Source organism: Aegilops tauschii, chromosome 6 (genome assembly GCF_002575655.3).
Source record: "Aegilops tauschii subsp. strangulata cultivar AL8/78 chromosome 6, Aet v6.0, whole genome shotgun sequence".
Taxonomy (NCBI): Eukaryota; Viridiplantae; Streptophyta; class Magnoliopsida; order Poales; family Poaceae; genus Aegilops; species Aegilops tauschii.
This window is the reverse complement of record NC_053040.3, coordinates 33435589-33457291: the sequence shown is the minus strand read 5'-3', so window position 1 is coordinate 33457291 and position 21703 is coordinate 33435589. Positions and strand designations below refer to the sequence as shown.

Sequence of the window (21703 nt, the reverse complement as noted above, 5' to 3'; positions counted from 1 at the left end):
GTGGTGGCCTTGCGGGTAATGGGTCTTCCAATCGGTTCTGGGAGCATTTCTGGCTGGGGAGACACCTCACTTAGCCAGCAATGTCCTACACCTTATCATATTGTTCGGAGGATCCACCAAACATCTCTTTTCGTAGGGCGTTGATTGAGTATAAGTGGACATATTGGTGAACTTGTCGAGAAGCTGCAGTTCACCTAACTCGGGACCAAGATGTTTTTCAGTTAAATCCATATATGCTAATTTAATCAATGATGGTAGTGATTTTCGTAAGAAGTTTATTTGGAAACAAAAGTACCTCTGAAGATTAAGATTTTTGTCGGTACTTGTTATTAGGGTCATCTTAACTAAAGTATAATTTGCTAAAACTAAGGTGCAGGGGACGAAACGGTCCATTACATGTTCCTCTCGTGTCTGTACACAACTAGTTTGGCAAGTAGTGTTCATAGCTTTTAATCTTTCACCCCCGACTAATATCTCGAATATGTTTGAAAACTGATTAGAGAGTATTAATAAACAGCTAAAAGCTCAAACCTGGTTGGAGTTTGTGCTTTATTATGGGCTATTTGGAGGTATCACGATAACATTGTTTTTTGAGAATCAAAGAGCTTCTAAATTCATTTACTCGGCTAAGCACTGGATTCATACCTGGTCCTTACTTCAAACTGTGGAGGCACAAACTACACTAGACTCTGGGTGCAGCCACTTGGAAGTAGTCGATCGGGCTTTGTTCAACCATGGGCTGCATACTCGTACGATAACCACAGAAAAAAATAAATGAAATGCAATGTAACAACCAGCAAAGTAAAACAAAAAATACCCTCAAAGAAAAGAAAAGGAAAGGAAAAACAGAAAAATATTTCATTGTCCTACTACTAACAGATGGTTACCTGCTCAATCAAATATCATCAAAGCACTTCTAATGGGACAAATGAAGTTTTTGTCCAAAGTTTCAGCGCCACCGTGTGCACCACCAACACCCAAGTCTACAAGAATAAGAAGTCAAAGAACAAATGACATTCCAATGAACAGTCAGTCAATACATGCGAGCCGGCACTAAGGGAATATTTACATAAACTCACTGGAGAAAAGAAGTTCCGGTTTGATGATATATTAGGAAAAGATAAACCAAACAACATTTACTACTAAATGAAATGAATATTCTCGTAATAATATATACTCACTAATGATACTCCTCTGTTCACTTTTATAAGACGTTTTAGACATTTAGGACAACATCCAAAATAGTTCAATTTCAGCTGTCTTAAACGTCTTACAGAAGTGAACGGAGGGAGTATCATAAAATGGAGAACATACATACTCAGCTATTAGCTGATCGGAAGGGAGGGGTGTCTAAAACTACTCTTAAGCTCGTTTCATGGTATAACAGAGGAATGAAATGTATCCATACCTATAAATTGTAGCGACAGAATAGATCATGACAATTCACATTTAGATTATATTTTAAAATAAATTAGCATGAATTCTCCTGCACAAATGAAATTGCCACTTGCATCAGGACTCTTCTAAAGTTCATGAACAAAAAACTATAATGTAAATGTGAAACCAGGTAAGTATTATGGATTCAGTAATAATAATATAGCAATATCGGCAAAGATAATAATATCAAATAAAAGAAGTATAACTAGCTTTAAGCTTCACAATGTGACAGTTGAGCTACCTATTTGACACTTGAGTTGGCTGGCTCAAGCTATTTGATTGAGGAAGGCCAGGTCGCATCAGACCCCTGGGGAGCGGCAATCCGGTGGTGGTAGCCAGTGATGGGTCCCAGACCAGGACCTGGTTCCGCAATGGCAAGGAGATTGGTACCAGCCCATGGCGACATCCGAGGACGCTGAGACCATGGGTGTCAAGGAAAATTAGTCTGCCCTGGCCCTGTATAGCAGGTGCAGGTATGGCATGGCATCGTCGAGCTGCAAGGAGAAACGGTCGGTGGGGACATGATTGGGGGGCTCAGCGTAGGCATGTGTGAGAATCCTAGGAGGCCGTCGCTGAAGCAACCGAGGAGGGGAGGTTTGCGTCGGTGGTGGAGGCGATAGCGGCGGAGGAAGCCGTCGTAGGAGACGAGGCGGCGCCAGCGGTTGCAGGCGAGGGATGAGAGGGATGTGGGGGGAGGCGGAGGAGGATCTCAGTGAGCAGGTTGTCGCCGCCGGGCAGGCCGTCAGCGTCGATCGGCCCCGGCGCCACCGATCGGCAAAGGCGGCGGTTGCGGCGGCTGTTGGTGCAGTGTATTTGACCTAAGGCACAAAATTCCATTCTTTATAGACATAAAATGAGAGAAAACCCACGTACACTATAGGCAGTGAAAGCACACCACGCACTTCTTTTTTAGTAGAACCCACCACGCACAACTTCAACCGTGCATAGGCTTGTCTAAAAAAAACGTGCATAGGCAGATAATTTATCTTATAATCTAAAAAAGGCTTAGACTAATTTTTATTTTTTTTCAACAGAGACTAATTTTTTCTAAAAAAAGTCTTACCTCAAAAAGGAAATCTAAAAAAGGCAGAAAATCATATTTGTATTGTTGCTCTAAGAATTTACTAGATGACTAAGGTTTTCATTTCACTATTTTTTAAAAATTGCATAGTTTTCCCATTCACTAAAATCTCTGTTTGAACCGATGGTAAGAGAAGATTCACTCAATTTTTCTCTAAAAAAAGAAGACAAAAGATCCATTTCATCTCTAGTAAAAGGAGATGACTTTACAGTGCAAGATTCACTTTATTTGTTATTCTCATATAAAATGAAGAAAAACAATGTTCCCCGGTGCACTGAAGCACACAGGCATACATCGTCCCTATGTTTAAATTCCATCTCATAAAAGATTTTTAATCCATATGTTAGCCAACTCCCAGAAGCCTTCACCATATCCAACAGAAAAGAAGACGAAAACTGTCACAGTAGCAGCATTGTTACTGTGGGGCACGAGCAGAATTTGTATGGCTCATAAAAGCGTCCCGGGAGTCTTGAAACACACAAGCAGAGTTTTTGTGGGGCACGAGCAAACGGTGCTGAAAAGGATATGTGCACACACAAAATACACGCAAGGCAAGCAAATGAGCTGCAGGAGTCGAGTGACATGGCCAACACTTTGGCATTAACCGAAGTCAAATTTCTCTTCACCCCTGACAGCAAAACCACATAATGTATACAGAAATCACATAATAGACGGAAGTTCCCTGCTTAAGAGATTAATTCCAAGTTACAATTATTAATCCCTACATGTGCACATCACATTTGACCTGGGCATGATGATGTATAGAAGGTAAATTCCCTTGTGATGTGCACATCACAGGCCCCATGCACACCATACAGAATGGAAGAACATACAGCAAATAACCCTTGATACCTGCAGAGCAACCAATGTTGTCAGGTAAACCAAATTGTATTACTCATTCATGCAAAAGTATTGAGTTTATCTCACAGTTTATGTCTGATTCATACAGTAGGCATTGCCTTCAACAGTGTTCGAAATTGTGCCAAAAGCTCAAATTTGAATCAACTCAGCAATATATTAGACAGAAGCAACAGTACAAAAAGAGGGAACAGCAATAGGAAGACGGTTAATTTGTAGAGGCACACCCACCTTCAATATCTATTGCTAGCATATACTCAAGCTTTTGGCTACATCTGGCCTCAGTAGGGGCTAAAAGGTTAGTGGTTCAAGTAACTCCATTAGAACATCAATATGAGGGCTCTGGTAGTAACAGAGCAGAAACTTCTGGTCTATCCAGTAGCGGAACTAGGCCAACGAGTCAGGGTGGACCAATAGTAGAACTGTTCATAAAATAAGGCTTTTAATTTTATTTGAACTTTTTCTGATATGATATAAAGCTATTGGAAAAATCCCAGGGTGGCCCACGGCCCACGGCCACTGTTTCTAGCTCATAGGCATACTCTTTATAAATGTACGAGCGAGATAATAACTAACAGATTGAATTTAATAAAATCCATGCAGTAGATGCTTCAAGTAAAGGATCATGCATCATTTGTTAATTGATACTCCCTTCTGACCAAATAGATGACGGCCATTTTTATACTCTGTCCCAAAAATAAACATTGGCAACTAACTGTGCAGAGACTGGCCATGTCATTTTGATCATGCGTTCAGCACTAAAATCACTAACATCTATAATTACCAAAATCGAAGAAATCAGACTGCACACAAACCACAACAACAGCCAACATGTACTTTAAGAATAACATATCAAGGAACCAATGAGATTCCAACAAACAATGAAATAGGCAGTGGCGGAGCTACAAGGAAAGAGTTGGGCGGGCCAGTCTAAAGGAAAAAAAACTTGAATTCTGAACCATACTACTTCAATACTCGTACTAGGCATTAGTCGGTGCTAGTTAAACATCTGAACCATCTAATTTTCCTTTGAAAACCAAACCAATTCTCCGCTGACTGACCTCACCCATGGCGAGTTATTTTTTATTAGTACATAAATTACAATCTGTGAAACTTTGGAAACAATTGAATAATTCATGCACCAAATCGATAACTGCGAATTTCAGACAAATATAGCCTTCTTTTTTTAAAGGAGCCTATAGAAAAATTGGTCTTGGGAATTTGAGATGATGCCATGAACTACAATAAGGAGAAATAAAGGAAATTATTATGTGCACAATGCATGTGCAACGGTGCAGCTAAGCCGTGGCATGGCCGTCCTAGGTGGCTGAATCTAGAATGAATGTACGCGAAGCAGTGCCACACGCAAGCTAACCACAGGAAAGCCTCTCATGAGCATCCAGGCTGCTGGTGCTTCACCGACGGAGTATACTGGGCATATGTAGTTCGTTTTTTTCCCTTAGGGGCAGGGCGGGCCACGGCACGCTTTTGCCTGCACGTAGCTCCGCCAGTGGAAATAGGTACGAGGGGGCATTAACTAGATATTTAGATAAACACATTGCTGTAATTTGAGAAAATAATTCAGGTCTGATGCAACATTAGAAATTGATAAACAAAACCACATCTACCATCAAACACAAATAATAGTCTAATAATACTATATAATCACTCACATCAACAATATACTCACTGATATCATAAAATAAAGAATATGCACACTCAAACTATTAGCAGATAGGAAAGGACAAGTTATCCAAAATTACACTTAAGCCGATCCATGCCATACTGGATAAAACAAAATGTACTCATACTAATAAATGCTAGCAATAAAAGTTATCATTACTATTCATACTAAGATTATTTTAAAATAAATCTAGCCTGAATTCTCTGGCAAATGGACTTGCCACTTGCAGCAGGACTTATCTATAAGTGAAATGCTATTTTGTAAACATCAAACCAAGTTGTCTTACACATTAAATATTAGTAGCAAGATCGACAGAGATAACAACATTGAGTGGATGAAATATAACAAGGTTTAAGCTTCGGAATGTGCCAATTGAACTTATATTTGCTATTTCAGTTGGTGCAAGAAAGTTTTTCATGTAATCGTCTTCAATTTCAAGACATTGTGTATCACCACTTGAGAAGCTATGCAATAATACTACTATTATGAAATTCTTCATTATGTCAATAGGCGGGCAACAATAAAAAAATAGACCGTTACTATACATAGAATAAAGTGCTGGCCATCTCTGACCCAAACCACACAATTCAGTAATAATAATATAAGAATATCAAATACAGAGTAACTTTAGTTTCTTTATACCTGCAGTATAGACACCTTCGAATGGATAAAAGCGATACCAGGGGTTGGATTCGAAAACTTTCTTGAATTGCAATGATTCAAACTGAACCGTGAAGACGCCAACAGACGTCCACATCAACATCACATTATTGTCCTCGGCGAACCCTACTATCTGAATAATTAGGCATTTTCCCGTTTAGTTTAATCCAGAAAAATAATGGATAAAACATGAATAGCAATATATTGATGAAACTAGAAACTAGCAACAATTCATTGAGACTAGTCATACAATCAAAATCATAAGCAAAATGCATCATATCCATGTCAATTGCTATTAGCAATAAACCAAATGCTAGCCCTAACAGTGAGGATAAGATGGCATACGGCGCAGTAGCAGAAGGTGCAGATGTCCCGATCGTCATGTCACTGAAGAGGTCCTTGACGTCGGGGAAGAAGTCGTCGTTGGGGAACTCGTCGTCAGTGATGTCACCGTTTGCAGCCATGATGAACAAGACTCCAGCAGCCGCGTAAGGACGCTCCCCAAAAACCTGATCGCCCCTCTCCCGTACCGGATCACAAGAGGCGGGGTTTCGGAGGCCTGCTGTCTCACTCTCCGGTGCACGCCAGGAAGCGAGATGGGAAAGAGGTAGACGGTGCAATGCTCTGGAACAATGCGAAGAGTTGTGTCTCGTTGGAAAGAGGAGCGACCTCTTATAGGAGCAACGAGATGAAACTGAAATGGACGCACTAATTCTCATTAAGGAGAGGAGAAACAGACGCACTAAAAATCCTATTAAGTGGTCAGTTTCGTCTCCCATTAGTAGGCAAATCGTTTCAAGTTCTTGCATGACAAAATATGCTAGTACGCACGGTATGAAGAAACCAATGTACTAATGAAGAAATGAAACCCCCAAAATATTGATGCCATCAATGAGGAGATGAATGTCATCATTCACCACCATTCGGTTTCATTTTCCACTAGCGCAAATATTTTAACTTCTTTCTTGTCATGCATGAACGTGCCACATGGGCCTATGGGATTTTCCTAGAAATTATTGGATATAACAGATGGTTTAAATCCCAATAATTCTAACAATCCCCCACCAGATCCCAGAGGCACATCAAGTTTGCCTATGGTTCCAAAACATTGTTTATATACCGGTGTTTCGGTGGACACTGTTAAGTTGAACTTCCACCTAGAACTCCACACTACACTCGTTCACAACTTGAACAGTGGACTACGCCTTGAACTGCAAGTTTTGTGCAAACAAGTTTCACGTAAAAGCCTTGACCGATACTAGACCGCTGAAAACTTTCCCGCGGGTAGGAGCAGATGCGTCATACTCCGGGGCCTCTTCATGAGTTTATTAGAGAACACCCAACTCTCACAGACCGCGACGTTTAACAGTCTAACTCATATAGGGGTGTTCTTTCTAGATGTTCTGTAGAACAACATCTTTGCCTACCCAAGCCATTCAAAACACATTAAGATAAATATCAGCCTATCATACAGATTAGGAGAGAATTGCATCATAACGGAGTGGATTTTTGTCAAATAAATATTCTCCTCTCAGTTATCCAATAGTTTGTCTCGCCAATTCTAATTCACGGGATCTCCGATCACAAAGAATGGGTTACCACCATGAACAACTTATGTAGTGGGTCTCAATCCCATCTCCTTCGATGCATTGTCTATCACATTTCGTGATAAACTCTTTGTGAAGGGATCTGCCAGATTCTTCGATGTGTTTATATAGTCCAACGCTATAACTCCGGAGTTTCTCATGAACCTGACAGATTTCAGACTCCTTCTCACGTGTCTTGATGACTTCTTATTATCCTTAGAACTGTTTACCTTGACGATCACTGTTTGATTATCACAGTTCATTAGAATAGCTGGTATTGGTTTTTCAACCACCGACAAGTCCATCAAAAGTTCTCAAAGCCATTCTGCTTCAACTGTTGCCGTGTCTAATGCTGTGAGTTCTGCTTCCATTGTTGACCTTGTTAAGATGGTCTGCTTGCAAGACTTCCAGGAAACAGCAGCACCACCAAGTGTAAACACATAACCACTTGTCGCTTTAAGCTCATCAGCATCAGATATCCAATTTCCATCACTATAACCTTCAAGTACTCTTGGATACCCGGTATAGTGAAGCCCATAACTCGCAGTACCTTTCAGATAACGCATTATTCTCTCAAGTGGATGCCAATGAACATCTCCCGGGTTTGAAACAAACCGGCTTAGTTTACTCACAGAAAACGAGATGTCAGGCCTCGTAGCACTAGCTAAATACATAAGCGAGCCAATGATTTGAGAATATCTCAATTGATCCTTTGTTTCTCCCTCGTTCTTCCGAATTAAAACACTCGGATCATAAGGTGTCGGAGAAGGTTTGCAATCTGAATATTCAAAGCGATCCAGAATCTTCTCCACATAGTGAGACTGCAAGAGAGTGATCCCACCATCACAACCTCTTAAAAGCTTGATGTTCAAGATAACATCAGCTACTCCAAGGTCTTTCATCTCAAAGTTTTGATTCAGAAAATCTTTCACTTCCTGAATGACCTTGAAATTTGTTCCTAATATAAGTATGTCATCAACTTACAAACATAATATAACTCCTTCGCCCCCACCATGGCGATAGTACACACACTTGTCGGCTTCGTTTGCAACAAAGCCCGTAGATGTCAAAGTTCTTTCGAACTTCTCGTGCCACTGCTTAGGTGCTTGTCTCAAACCATACAAAGATTTCAACAATTTACACACTTTTCCTTCCTGACCGTCTACTACAAAACCATCGGGTTGTTCCATGTAAATTTCCTCCTCCAACTCTCCATTTAGGAAAGCTGTCTTAACGTCCATTTGATGAACGAGAAGATTGTGTGAGGCGGCCAATGAGAGTAGTACTCGAATGGTGGTCAATCTGGCCACAGGCGCATAAGTATCAAATAAATCTTCACCTTCTTTTTGGGTATAGCCCTTGGCAACAAGTCGTGCCTTGTACTTTTCAATTGTACCATCGGGCCTAAGCTTTTTCTTAAACACCCACTTACACCCTACAGGTTTACACCCATAAGGACGATCAGTGATCTCCCATGTCCCATTAGCCATGATAGAATCCATCTCACTACGCACAACTTCTTTCCAGTAATCGGCATCATAAGATGCATAAGCTTCTGAAATAGAAGTGGGAGTATCATTCACGAGGTACACAATGAAATCTTCACCAAATGACTTTGTGGTCCTTTGTCTCTTGCTCCTTCTAGGAGCTTCATTGTCATCCTCCTCAGGAATATCTGTGTGTTTCTTCTCGGAATGTTCCAATAGAACAGTAGGTCCAGGAGTTGTCTGTGACCTCTGACTAGATGAGCTAGGCATATCCTTCATAGGAAAAATATCCTCAAAGAAAGTCGCATCATTCGACTCCGTGATGGTACCAACATTCATATCAAGTACCTCAGATTTCACCACTAGAAATCTATAGCCAATGCTATGGAAAGCATAACCCAGGAAAACGCAATCAACTGTTTTTGGCCCAAGCTTACGCTTCTTGGTAATTGGTACATTGACTTTCGCCAAACAACCCCAAGTTCGTAAGTAGGAAATTTTAAGCCTTTTCCTTTCCCATTCTTCAAACGGGGTAATCTCTTTATTCTTCGTAGGAACTCTATTTAGGACATGACTTGCAGTCATCAAAGCCTCCCCCCCACCATTCCCTGGAAAGTCCCGTTGTATCTAACATGGCGTTAACCAAATCAGTTAGAGTTCGGTTCTTTCGTTCGGCAACCCCGTTTGACTGGGGAGAGTAGGGAGGCGTCCTCTCATGTATTATACCATGTTCCTCACAAAATAAATTGAACTCATTGGAAAAATACTCCCCACCGCGATCCGACCTAAGCCTTTTGATCTTTCGATCGAGTTGATTCTCTGCTTCGGCTTTGTAGATTTTAAAGTAGTGCAAAGCCTCATCTTTTGTTTTCAACAAATATATCATGCAATATCTAGTAGAGTCATCGATTAGAGTCATGAAATATCTTTTTCCACCTTTTGCCAACACACCATTCATCTCACAAAGATCTGAATGTATGAGTTCAAGTGGTGCCAAATTCCTCGCCTCAACAGTCGCATGAGACTTGCGAGGTTGCTTTGCTTGCACACAAATTTGGCACTTAGAACCTTTGACAATTGTAAATTTTGGGATTAAACTCAAATTTGCTAACCGCGTCATGACACCAAAGTTAATATGACAAAGTCGTGAATGCCAAACATTTGATTCGGTTTCACTGCAAACATGATTAATAACTTTAGTGCAAAAGTCTGACAAAGATAAGCGGAACAAGCCTCCGCTCTCATAGCCCTTCCCAACAAATTGTCCACACTTAGATACTACAACCTTATTGGACTCAAATACCAATTTATAACCATCTCGACACAAACAAGAACCGCTGACAAGATTTTTATTTATAGCAGGGACATGCTGCACGTTCTTCAGTCGCACGATATTTCCCGAAGTAAACTTCAGATCGACCGTACCAACACCATGAACAGAAGCATGTGTCCTGTTTCCCATCAGCACGGGTGTAGTTCTTGCGACCTGATAAGAAGAAAACATGTTTATGTCAGAACACACATGTACATTGGCACCGGTGTCAATCCACCAATCTGGAGAATGACATACTGAAAGGATGGTAGGAAATTTACGATACCCGACATCTTTCATGTCAACATCGCCAATAACAACATTAGCGGTCTTGCTATTGTTCTCATTCTGACGCATGTCCCAGCGGTCCTTGCAGGATGAAGCCCAATGTTCTTCACTGCCACATACATGGCACTTTTCTTTCTTCTTATAAGTATCCTTCTTCTTCTTGAAGTTGACAGGTTGTGGGGCTTTGTACTTGCCATCAAATTTTCCTTTGCCCGCATAGTTTTTGTTCTTGGGTTTGTGGGTTTGGAAATTTCTCTTTTGTACCAAATTGGCACTGGAATTCCCCTCATGGAAACGAGCACATGTGTCTTTTGCCCTCGCCTTCTCTTCCACATCAAGAGTGCCAATTAGATTGACAACAGTAAACTCTTGCCTCTTATGCTTCAGAGAGGTAGCAAAATTCCTCCATGAAGGAGGAAGCTTGGCAATGATGCCTCCGACAATGAATTTGTCCGGTAACACACAATTGAGATATTCAAGTTCTTTAGTGAGCGACTGAATCTCATGAGCCTGCTCAACAACGGAGCGGTCATCAGTCATCTTGTAGTCATGGTACTGTTCCATGATATACAACTCACTTCCTGCGTCCGCGACTCCAAACTTGGCTTCGAGTGCATCCCACATATCTTTACCGACCATGATGGTCATGAATGGATCGACAATCTTGTCGCCAAGAACACTCAAGATAGCACCTCTAAAGAGGGTGTCTGTAGCCTGGAAACCTTGGTCCTGCTCAGTAGTCAGCTCTCCCTCTGGCTTGCCTTTAGAGGCGTGAAAACAGTTCATGGTGGTAAGCCAAAGAACTGCCCGCGCACGCCACCTCATATAGTTCACGCCCTCAAATGGTGCGGGCTTGAGAGTTGCAGCAAAAGCAATAGGAGAAAATTGCCTACACATATCAGGTTTTTGGATTGTTGAATAATTAGGCATTTTCTCGTTTAGTTTAATCCAGAAAAATAATGGATAAAACATGAATAGCAATATATTGATGAAACTAGAAACTAGCAACAATTCATTGAGATTAGTCATACAATCAAAATCATAAGCAAAATGCATCATATCCATGTCAATTGCTATTAGCAAGAAACCAAATGCTAGCCCTAACAGTGAGGATAAGATGGCATACGGCGCAGTAGCAGAAGGTGCAGATGTCCCGATCGTCATGTCGCTGAAGAGGTCCTTGACGTCGGGGAAGAAGTCGTCGTTGGGGAACTCGTCGTCAGTGATGTCGCCGTTTGCAGCCACGATGAACAAGACTCCAGCAGTCGCGTAAGGACGCTCCCCAAAAACCTGATCGCCCCTCTCCCGTACCGGATCACAAGAGGCGGGGTTTCGGAGGCCTGCTATCTCACTCTCAGGTGCACGCCAGGAAGCGAGATGGGAAAGAGGTAGACGGTGCAATGCTCTGGAACAATGCGAAGAGTTGTGTCTCGTTGGAAAGAGGAGCGACCTCTTATAGGAGCAACGAGATGAAACTGAAATGGACGAACTAATTCTCATTAAGGAGAGGAGAAACAGACGCACTAAAAATCCTATTAAGTGGTCAGTTTCGTCTTCCATTAGTAGGCAAATCGTTTCAAGTTCTTGCATGACAAAATATGCTAGTATGCACGGTATGAAAAAACCAATGTACTAATGAAGAAATGAAACCAAACCCAAAATATTGATGCCATCAATGAGGAGATGAATGTCATCATTCACCACCATTCGGTTTCATTTTCCACTAGCGCAAATATTTTAACTTCTTTCTTGTCATGCATGAACGTGCCACATGGGCCTATGGGATTTTCCTAGAAATTATTGGATATAACAGATGGTTTAAATCCTAATAATTCTAACACTATCAATGGCCACTTTCGCCCCATCCCTAAATCAAGGGGAAGTAGCTTGTCCAGATCAATACTTCTTCCCAGCACCCATGAAGAAACACCCTTGCAATCGGTCTTCCACTTCCATAGTTCGGCACAAAAGCCTCTCAGTAAGAGGAAACCAAGGCCACCATCCTCTGCCGGCATAACCCAAATATTACCATTGCCCGTGCCATTACTGTCTTCCACTGGCATGGGTATGCAAGATAGGCTCCGCCTATCCGAATCAAATTCAAGGATTCCTTGGGAATCCCAGGTAAGCAACCAATAAAAGGAACTCCCAACCATCACAGCAGGCATGCCCATGTAAACCTCTGTAGAAAAACCAGAACCCTCAGACGGAAGCGGTGTCGAGATGAGATTCCCCCATACGCCGGTCACCGACGAGTAAACAGAGGCGACCCCTTGTGCTATGTCGCTGTTGCCTACCAAGACCACCTGGAAATGGCGAATATCTCCCGGAGCACGAAACACGGCCGCGCCGATCGAGGCTGCTATCTCCATGTCGAACCCAGGGGGGATGTCCAGGTGGTGTTGGTCGCCGGTGACGGGATCCCACACCAGGAGCTGCTTCTGCTTACCCACAGGGTTGTCGAAGATGAGTACGAGGCCATGGCGGCATCCGAGGGGCAGGAAGCGGTTGCCGGCGGGAATCGGGAAGGAGAAGTGGCCTTGCGAGATCCTATTGGGGGGATCCCGGGCAGGCTGGAAGGGGACATACCGAAAATCCTTGACGAAGCAGCCGAGGAGGGGAGGGTTTCGGAGGTGGTGCGCGCGGAAGCGGCGGGAGAAGCCGGGGTCGGAGGCGAGGCTGCGCCAGAACTTGCAGACGGCGGAGGCGCGGGGGAGGGAGGAGGGCTGCGAGGGGAGGCGGAGGAGGATCTCGGGGAGCAGGTCGTCGTCGTCCAATGCCGCCGCCGCCGCCCTCTCGAGCAGGGGCGAAGGTGGAGGCTGCTCACGTGGGATGCGTTGGACCGACACCAGTGCGAGCGTGGTAGGCCCAGATGTGGAGGAGTCAAGCTGAAGGTGTGAGCCCAAAACAAACCACGAGAAGCCCAGGATGAGTGTAACTGTACGTAAAAGCAGAATCCCTGTTCAAACTTGCGATTTAAAAAAAATGAAAAAAATCTATAAAAATCTTTTAAAAAAATTATAATGTTCCCTACGTATTGGTAAACTTTATTAAATTACATTGGTTTGTCAGAAATTCACTTTGGCTTATAGGTGTATATGCACCCATTATCTAAATAGTAAAAACACATTTTAAAAAGTTCAAAAAAATTCAAGGAAAAAAATCCCGCGTGTAAATCCGGATATTATATATGTGTGCCCCAAGTTTTGATGAAAAAGGAGATTTTTTGTGGCTTGTGTAAAAAAGACAATTTTCGATGCCTGATTACAACTATTTACGAGACATTTTCTTTTCTTTTTTATACATGCCGCAAAAAATGTCGTTTTTCACCGTAATTTTGTGCGCGAACATAGGATGTTCAGATGTACACGCGGGATTTTTTTCTCAATTCTTTAACATTTTGAAATGTTTTTATACATATTTCATAATAGGTAAAACTACACCTACGAGCCAAAATGCCACTCACATTGGTTTATAATGTTACATAAAAAACAAGTTTTTGGCTAAATAGAAAAGGTAACCCAATTTTGATATATGTATTTGCGTTTCATGTACACCACTTAAGAAAAGATGTAGATAAAAGAACATCTCTACTATTGAAGGCAAGTTGGTAAGTTCTCCTCACCTCCTTCCATTGTTTTGTTTCCTCCCCACACCCTTCTTTGTTTTCTAGCTGATTTCTTTTTAATCTCAACCGATGCCACACAAAACAAAAACCAACATAAACAGAGTAACTTTTTTTGAGGGGAATAAATAGAGTAACTTGAAATGGATCGGTACTTTTTCTAAAAACCATGTCCTACATTAACTCAATCAAATCAAGTCCTACCAGATCTCAACTTAATCAATTTTTTTTGGCCTTCCCTTACATATGCCCAAAAAAATCAAATCTTTCAAAAAAATGCGAGAAAACTTCCAATCTATTCATCAGTTGTCATGGTAGTATAAAGAACACCAGAAGTAAGAATTACATCTAGGTCCGTAGACCACCTAGCGATGGCTAGAAGCACTGAAGTGAGCCGAAGGCGTGCCTCCATCATAGCCCCTTCCTCATCGGAGTCGGGTAAACATTGTTGTAGTAGACAGTCAGTAAATCATCATGCTAAGGACCCACAGGACCAACGCACCAGAACATCAACCGCCGCCGATAAAGAGAATTCTAAATCGGAAGGATCCAACCTGTAGACACATAGACGAACGAAGATCGGACCCAATTAGATCCACCGAAGACAAACGTCGACCGGTTCCCACGAGATCTGTCGGAGACACACCTCCACACACCCTCCGACAATGCTAGACTAAATCAAAACTTTTCTTGCCTTCACCTATCCATAGATTAATCAAATTAAATCTTACCAAAATCTAGAATATGATGGGTGTAAGATATATGTCAAACATGATTGATGTTGAACCACTGTAACATGTATGTCCCCATTGCGACGCACGGGCAATTAGCTAGTCTACATAGAAGTGGAGGTAGCTCGGCGATTGTCATCAATAGCGATGTCTACAACGATGGTCAATTGGACAAACGGTGTCTTGTCATTGAATACGTCCATTCCCTATCTCGGAGTTCACATTGCTTTTCTTTTTTGAGGATCAATGCTGCTTTATTAATTAAACGTAGCTTGGGATCTCGCCTGAGATAACCTGGAGTTCACATTGTTGTTGTGTACGCAGGTATGACACCAAGGGAAATTTGGGGACCTTTTGGTGGATGATGTGAATCGAAGTTGATTCTTTTTTTAGACACATCGAAGTTGATTCATGTGCTGGTGATTGCAGATTTGGTTTTATTTCGCTTACCACAATGTGGGCTGCTGGTTTATGTGAATTATTTATAGGGTCACTTTTGGTTAGGGTTTCATACACTACAACTCAATCAGATTTCTTTCCTGTGCTAAAATTCTATATAAGGGGTTGCGGCGTTTCTGCACCCAAACTCAGGCTGCACCTGCTGATGAACATTATATTAAAAAAATAGCATAATTTTTGAAATTTTGACACATGAACGTTGAGAAAATCTCTAAATGCGCTCAAAATTTCAAGGTGTTTGGACATTTGAGGAAGTCGTGGCAAAATTAAAAAGTCTGTGTGCCGGTGTGACATGCACCCTTACGAGTCTGTGTGCCTACCGCTGGTGCTGACAAGTTTCCCCTCATGGTTGAGAAACAGCAGAACCATACAATTACACACCGTTCAGTCACTCCTGGAAGAACAGCGTAATAAGATGGTATCATGCTAGGAAGAGTCGTTCGTGGACTGGACATGCTCAGTCCCCGGTGCCTGATTCGTGGGTGTCGCGGTAGGCCTCCTGCGGCTGTTCATATCGGCACTGGCAAAAGAACGACTCTCCGCCGCCCGGTCACTTATCGACGAGCGGTTGCCGGTGCTGGAACTCCCATTCGACGATGCGTAGCTCGATCTGTACCCTCCGAGCGGCGGCGCGTACATCGCCACCGGCATCTCCGGCGGCAGGTCCGGAGATGGGGTCTCGAAGTGGAGCGCGCTCATGGCTTGTCGGATGGACGGACGGAAACCATAGTCCGGGTGCACGCACCAGAGTCCCACCACCAGCACGCGTTCCATCTCCCGCGCGTCGAAGTTGCCGTCGAGCCGTGCGTCCGCCGCGTCGAGGAGCGTGCCTCCCCCGTACAGCTTCTGGATCCATTGTACGAGCACGACCCTGTCCTCATCCTCCAGGAGCAGGGCGATGGGCCGCCGGCCGCAGGCTACCTCGAGGAGGACGACACCAAAGCTGTAGACGTCGGTCTCCGTGCTAGCCCTGCTAGTCACCGCGCACTCCGGGTCCATGTAACCCTTGGTGCCAGCCAGCATCGTCGTGTACCCGCCGCGGCTGTGGTCGACGAGGCGCGCGAGCCCGAAGTCACCCAGCTTGGGGTTGAAGGAGGCGTCGAGCATGATGTTGCTCGGCTTGATGTCTCTGTGTACCACGCACTGCTCCCACTCCTGGTGAAGGTAGAGCAGCGCAGACCCCGTCCCAAGAATGATCTTGTACCTGGTTGGCCATGTCAGGATGCTCGTGGAATTGTAGAGATGCTCGTCCAGGCTTCCGTTGGTCATGAGCTCATAGACGAGCAGGAGCTCGTCGGCTTTGTGGCACCATCCGACGAGCAGGACTAGGTTGCGATGCCGCAACCGGCCGATGATGGTCACCTCCGCGACGTACTCCCTTCTCCCCTGCCTTGACGTCTTGGAGATCCTCTTGATGGCCACATGAAGCCCTTGCTCCTGTAGGTACCCTCGGTAGACTGCCCCAAACCCGCCCTCGCCGAGCTTCTCCTCGTCGGAGAATCCCCGGGTTGCCCGGGACAGCTCGTCGTAACTGAATCTCCGAGGCCCCGCTCCGTTCTCAAATACGTCGTCCATGTCTTGGTCAAGCGGGGCATCTGAATCTTCAGCTGTGTCTTGAGTGTGAGTGCTCTTGCTTTTCAGATATTGGAGGTAACCGAGCCATGCCGCTACGGCGACAAATATGAAGATGCCGGTTGATACCAGCCCGGCTACTAGACCAGTTTTTTTCCTCTTTGAAGTTATTATGTCATCTGTCAATAAACATACCAAGTAAATAAATTTTATGTGCTAATAACATCCTGAACTTCCAAATTCATTCTAAAAAAATTCCAAAATTAATTTTAGAATGCCCTAGAATAGAGAACTCTGATGCCTCTGCGCGGAGGAATCAACAACTTGCAACAATGCAACCACAACAAACTAGAAAGAAATGGTGGTTGATGGATGGTCAAGATCTTTGGCACTTGTTTCTCTGTGTTGTAATGACCTTATTAGTCTAATGTTTTGTGTGTAATAATGAAGTTGAAAAACACTTAGATGGTTTTTCTTGTGATCAGAGGATGAGATGCGTCCGTGTTGTTTTCTTATAGTTGTCTTTTTTATGGTTTGTAAACTCTGGCGAATTCTTAAATGAAAATCTGTGAGGAGGCTCTTTGTTTTCTGGAAAACTGCATAGAAGCTTGAAGATAGGCAATAATTGAGTGAAAATTATAGGCTCCCACGGTCCCCCTCCACTCATGTGTCCCCGCTTCAATTTTTCCCTCTGCTCCTTTGTCACTCCATTCATTTGTACCTGCTCCAAATTTTTCCTCGAGTCTATCCGTCTACAACCACTCATTCACAAAAGTTTTTTCGTAGGTTTAGACTTATTATTATGTGAGACACTGTAATTCTTTTTTATTACAGAAAAACACAATACAGACGTAGACGCTCACAAGCACACACGTATCTATGCTCACATGCATGCATATTCTATCCCTATGAGCACATCCGACAGATTGACCCGATGGGTCATGAGATTGACGAAGCCGACGACTTCGGAATTGGTACAAATAGGGATGAAATCGTATGGAAATTACTAGCATTTTTGGTTGGAAATGGGAGGAGGTGGGCCCACGGTGAAAATTGATGTGTGTGGATGAGGAGATCTAATCCGAAAGCATAGCACCTTTTAGATAATTTTCACTAAAAAGACCAAATAAGTCCCCGTTTCTTACTATAGTTCAAACTTAAAAGAGAAATAGACCCCGGTTCTGAAATAATTACGCTGATTTAGTATAAAGTTATACTAAGTCAGCACCAAGTATTTTTGAAAGAACAGAGGCTGATTTAGTACAAAATCAGCATCAAGTATTTTTGAAAGAACAGAGGCTGATTTAGTACAAAATCAGCATCAAGTATTTTCGGATTGAGGGTGATTTAAAACAACTTTTTGTATTAAAGAAATCAGCCTCAAGTATTTTCGAATGGAGGAACCAGTAGACAGTAGGTATGAATACAGGTACATAGAAGGAAGCCACATACGTACCGGTCAGAGTGGACTCGAACGACCAAGAAAAAATCTGGTGCTGCTCGACGTAGTCCCCGATGGCCGCCGAGAATCCTACAGCTGCGTCCTGCGTCAGGCCGGCGGCCCGCCAGTCGACTTTTGCGCTGACGGTGTAAGAACTCAGCTCCGGCATGTCGTCTAACCGCAGGGTCGCCGAGAGCGTGGCCGTGCCGGCGTCGTACGTGACCGACGCCGACATGGCCCCATTGAAGCTCCCATCCGGCAGCGGCGTGTACTCCTTGGAGCTGATGCTGTTGACGTTGAGGCCGAGATGGTTGACGGCGTCATCGGGGTCCCACTCGACGTTCCTGAACGTGTCAAACTCCACGCCGACGGTCGGCGGGAAGTAGGTGTTGGCCGGGTTGCCGCGGTTGTTGAACAGCGCCAGGAAGCCGCCGGTGGCGTCCGTCGGCATGCTCGGCGGGTAAGGTCCCACGAAGAAGGCCATGCCATCACCCTGCAGATTGTACTTAATTAGTACTTCCTCCGTCTCATAATATATAAGAGCGTTAGAAGAAGTCACACGGACGAAATTATATTTCAGAGAATTTCTTGTGCTTGCCTGGCTGGTGGTCACGTTGAGAGACTTGACGGCGAAAGTGAAGTTGGTGGTGAAGCTGGCGGCCTTGCCGGTGCCGTCATCCCAGAGGCGCACGGCCTGCCCGTGGGCGACGCGGCCGGTGCTCCAGCTCCTAGAGAGGTTGGTGAGGTCGATCCGGTCGAGGACCGGGGCGGAGTCGTTCATGTACTTGAGGTCGGCGCTGGCGAGGACGCCGGGGGCAGAGAAGTTGTAGTCGAAGCTAAGCGAGGTGACGGCAAGCGGAAGGCAGCTGGATACGGCTAGGAGCAGCAAGCCGAGGACGGGACGGCACTTGGGTGTCGCCATGGCCATGAGCGTTGTGTGCACGCAAGAGCTCTTGCTGATCAGGAACCAGGTTTGATGATCGACATGCGAACAGTTATTCTTATAGGGACAACCTAAGTAGAACTGTCTATGGTGGAGCCCTAGTACGTGGGTTCGGGTAGTCAAAGGAAATTATAGGGAAATGGCAGTGTGGTCTTATTGGAAATGAAACGTACAGGTCAACGACGACCCCAACTATTATTTGATGAATCGGAAAATATCCAGTGGGAAAGGCGTAACAAGTGTGGACGCGTAACGGGAGTGGACAGGGACCGCATCATTCTCTCCGACAAAAGGCGTTACATCAAGGGTGGGAACTATAAGATTATGAAAGCGTTCCTACTCCCTCATAAGGTAGCCGCAGGTATTTATTGATTGAGACAAGAAACGCCCCTGCCGTGGCAAGTCGAACTAACAAATCGCAAGGATTCAGTTCGTATTACAGAAGGGATAGGAGATAGAGTTGTATACGGGAAGGAGATAGAGATAGAATAGTTTGAGATTACAAAGAGAAAATAACTATTTGTCTAACACTCTTCCTTAATCTCAACTATCCTAGATTAAAATTGTTTTTGAATGCTTCAAATGGCTTGACTGGTAATGCTTTGGTAAACCATCTGCTACTTGATCTTTGGAGGGAATAAATCGTATCTCCAACTTCTTCTCTGCAACCCTTTCACGTACAAAGTGAAAATCAATTTCAATGTGATTTGTTCTGGCATGAAAAACAGGATTAGCATATAAGTAGGTAGCACCCAAGTTATCGCACTATAGATATGAGATGCGTTGTTGGTTTACTCCCTATTCCTTAAGCAAAGACTCCAACCAAATAACTTCAGCAGTAGCATTGGCCAATGACTTATATTCAACTTCTGTGCTTGATCTCGACACTGTTGCTTGCTTTCTGGCACTCCAAGAAACAAGATTAGCGCCAAAGAAAACTGTAAAAGCTTCAGTTGAATTTTTGTCATCACTACAGACTGCCCAATCAGCATAAAAAAAGCACTGACAAGCGTGGAATTAGAACTCTGAATTGAAGTCCCAAGCTTGCAGTATGTTTGATATACCGTACAATCCTTTTTACAGATGTCCAGTGACTAGAGGTAGGAGCATGCAAATACTGACAGACTTTGTTAACAACAAATGAAGTGTCTCGCCGTGTCAAGGTCAAATACTGTAGTGCTCCAACAACACTCCTATACCTTGTACTTTCTTCTTCTTTAAGTGTCTCACCTTTATGTGCTGAAAGCTGTTCTGAAGCTGACAATGGTGTGGGTGAAGGTTTACAATCCTTCATTCCCATACGTGTTAGAAGTTTAGTGACATATTTTTCCTGATTTAACACTATGCCATCTTGAATCTTCTTAACTTCAATCCCTAGAAAGAAATGTAAGTCAACAAGGTCCTTCAAGCAAAATTCTGAACTAAAATCATGCATAAGAGCATTAGTGGCATTCTATGAGAAACTTGCAACTATGATATCATCCACATAAATAAGCACAAAATGATAGTGTTTGCCTTGTTATAAATAAAGAGATAAGTGTCAACTTTTGATGCAGTTAAACCAAGATGTTTCAACCTTGAGCTCAACCTAGAGTACCATGCTCGAGGTGCTTGTTTTAAACCGTAGAGGGCCGTGTCAAGTTTGCACACATGATGTAGTTTTTGCTTGTTTTCATACCCTGGTGGTTGCCTCATATAAACCTCCTCTTCCAGAACACTATGCAAGAATGCGTTATGTACATCTAGCTGTCTTAGACTCCATCCCCTTGATACAACAATAGCTAGGACAAAAGGTGTCCTCATAATCGATGCCATAGCGCTGTTTAAAGCCTTTTGCAACTAGACGTGTTTTGTACCTATCAATGGAGCCATCTGCCTTCTTCTTGATTCTATATACCCATTTGCAATAAATAATATTTTTACCTCTCTGATTTGGCACTAGATGCCATGTCTTGTTTTTCATTAGCGCAATATACTCTTCATCCATCGCCCTTTTCCATTTTGAGTCTCCAAGTGCATCACCTAAGTTTGTTGGTTCACCTGAAATACATAACATGCCATACGATATAGTAGCGTCAGTTCTTATTTTCGGATTTTTAATAACTTTTGTAGCCTGGTCATAACCCTTGAGGTAGTGGTAGAATTCGATTGCACAGGAGATTGTATGATCTGACTGGTTGCAGAAGATCCTGGAGATCAATCCAAAAGTGCATTCTGAGTTGACACAGCGGATCCAGACGTAGCAGATCCTGTAGTCGCTTGTGTGGCTGCTCCAGAACCGGGACTGGCGCGGGCCGCTGAGATAATTGCTGCAAAGGATACCGCGCTCCTCCTTGTTGGCTGCATGTGAGCAGTACCAGCTTTCGCTGTCCGCACCTGGGTGGACCGCGCGACCCCGCGTGATGATGCGGTAGTGTCGAACTGGCTCGCGAAGCCCTGGGCGCTGTCCGCTGCCGGACTGCTGGCGCTGTCAGGCGCCTGATCCAAAGCGGATCTTTGCGCACGATCCAAGGCTGGCTGGCGCGCAGGTGTAGCAGGG

General features: G+C 43.8%; 3 protein-coding genes across 3 annotated transcripts; all 3 read right to left on the bottom strand.

Annotated features, from left to right (window-relative positions):
- Positions 1 to 1995: 1995 nt before the first annotated feature.
- On the bottom strand, positions 1996 to 12109 carry LOC141025752 (uncharacterized). Its single transcript, XM_073501670.1, has 3 exons — positions 10079 to 12109; positions 8646 to 9066; positions 1996 to 2255 (listed from the first exon to the last, which is right to left on the bottom strand). The coding sequence occupies exons 1-3, from the start codon at positions 11981 to 11983 to the stop codon at positions 1996 to 1998; spliced, it is 2586 nt and encodes an 861-aa protein (XP_073357771.1). The 5' UTR covers positions 11984 to 12109.
- A 74-nt stretch (positions 12110 to 12183) lies between these two features.
- On the bottom strand, positions 12184 to 13501 carry LOC141025751 (uncharacterized). Its single transcript, XM_073501669.1, has 2 exons — positions 13453 to 13501; positions 12184 to 13331 (listed from the first exon to the last, which is right to left on the bottom strand). Exons 1-2 carry the CDS (start codon positions 13499 to 13501, stop codon positions 12184 to 12186), a joined length of 1197 nt encoding a protein of 398 aa, XP_073357770.1.
- Positions 13502 to 15407: 1906 nt separating this feature from the next.
- On the bottom strand, positions 15408 to 19289 carry LOC109747311 (L-type lectin-domain containing receptor kinase IX.1). Its single transcript, XM_020306391.4, has 3 exons — positions 18820 to 19289; positions 18237 to 18714; positions 15408 to 16959 (listed from the first exon to the last, which is right to left on the bottom strand). Exons 1-3 carry the CDS (start codon positions 19147 to 19149, stop codon positions 15635 to 15637), a joined length of 2133 nt encoding a protein of 710 aa, XP_020161980.1. The 5' UTR covers positions 19150 to 19289; the 3' UTR covers positions 15408 to 15634.
- Positions 19290 to 21703: the final 2414 nt, after the last annotated feature.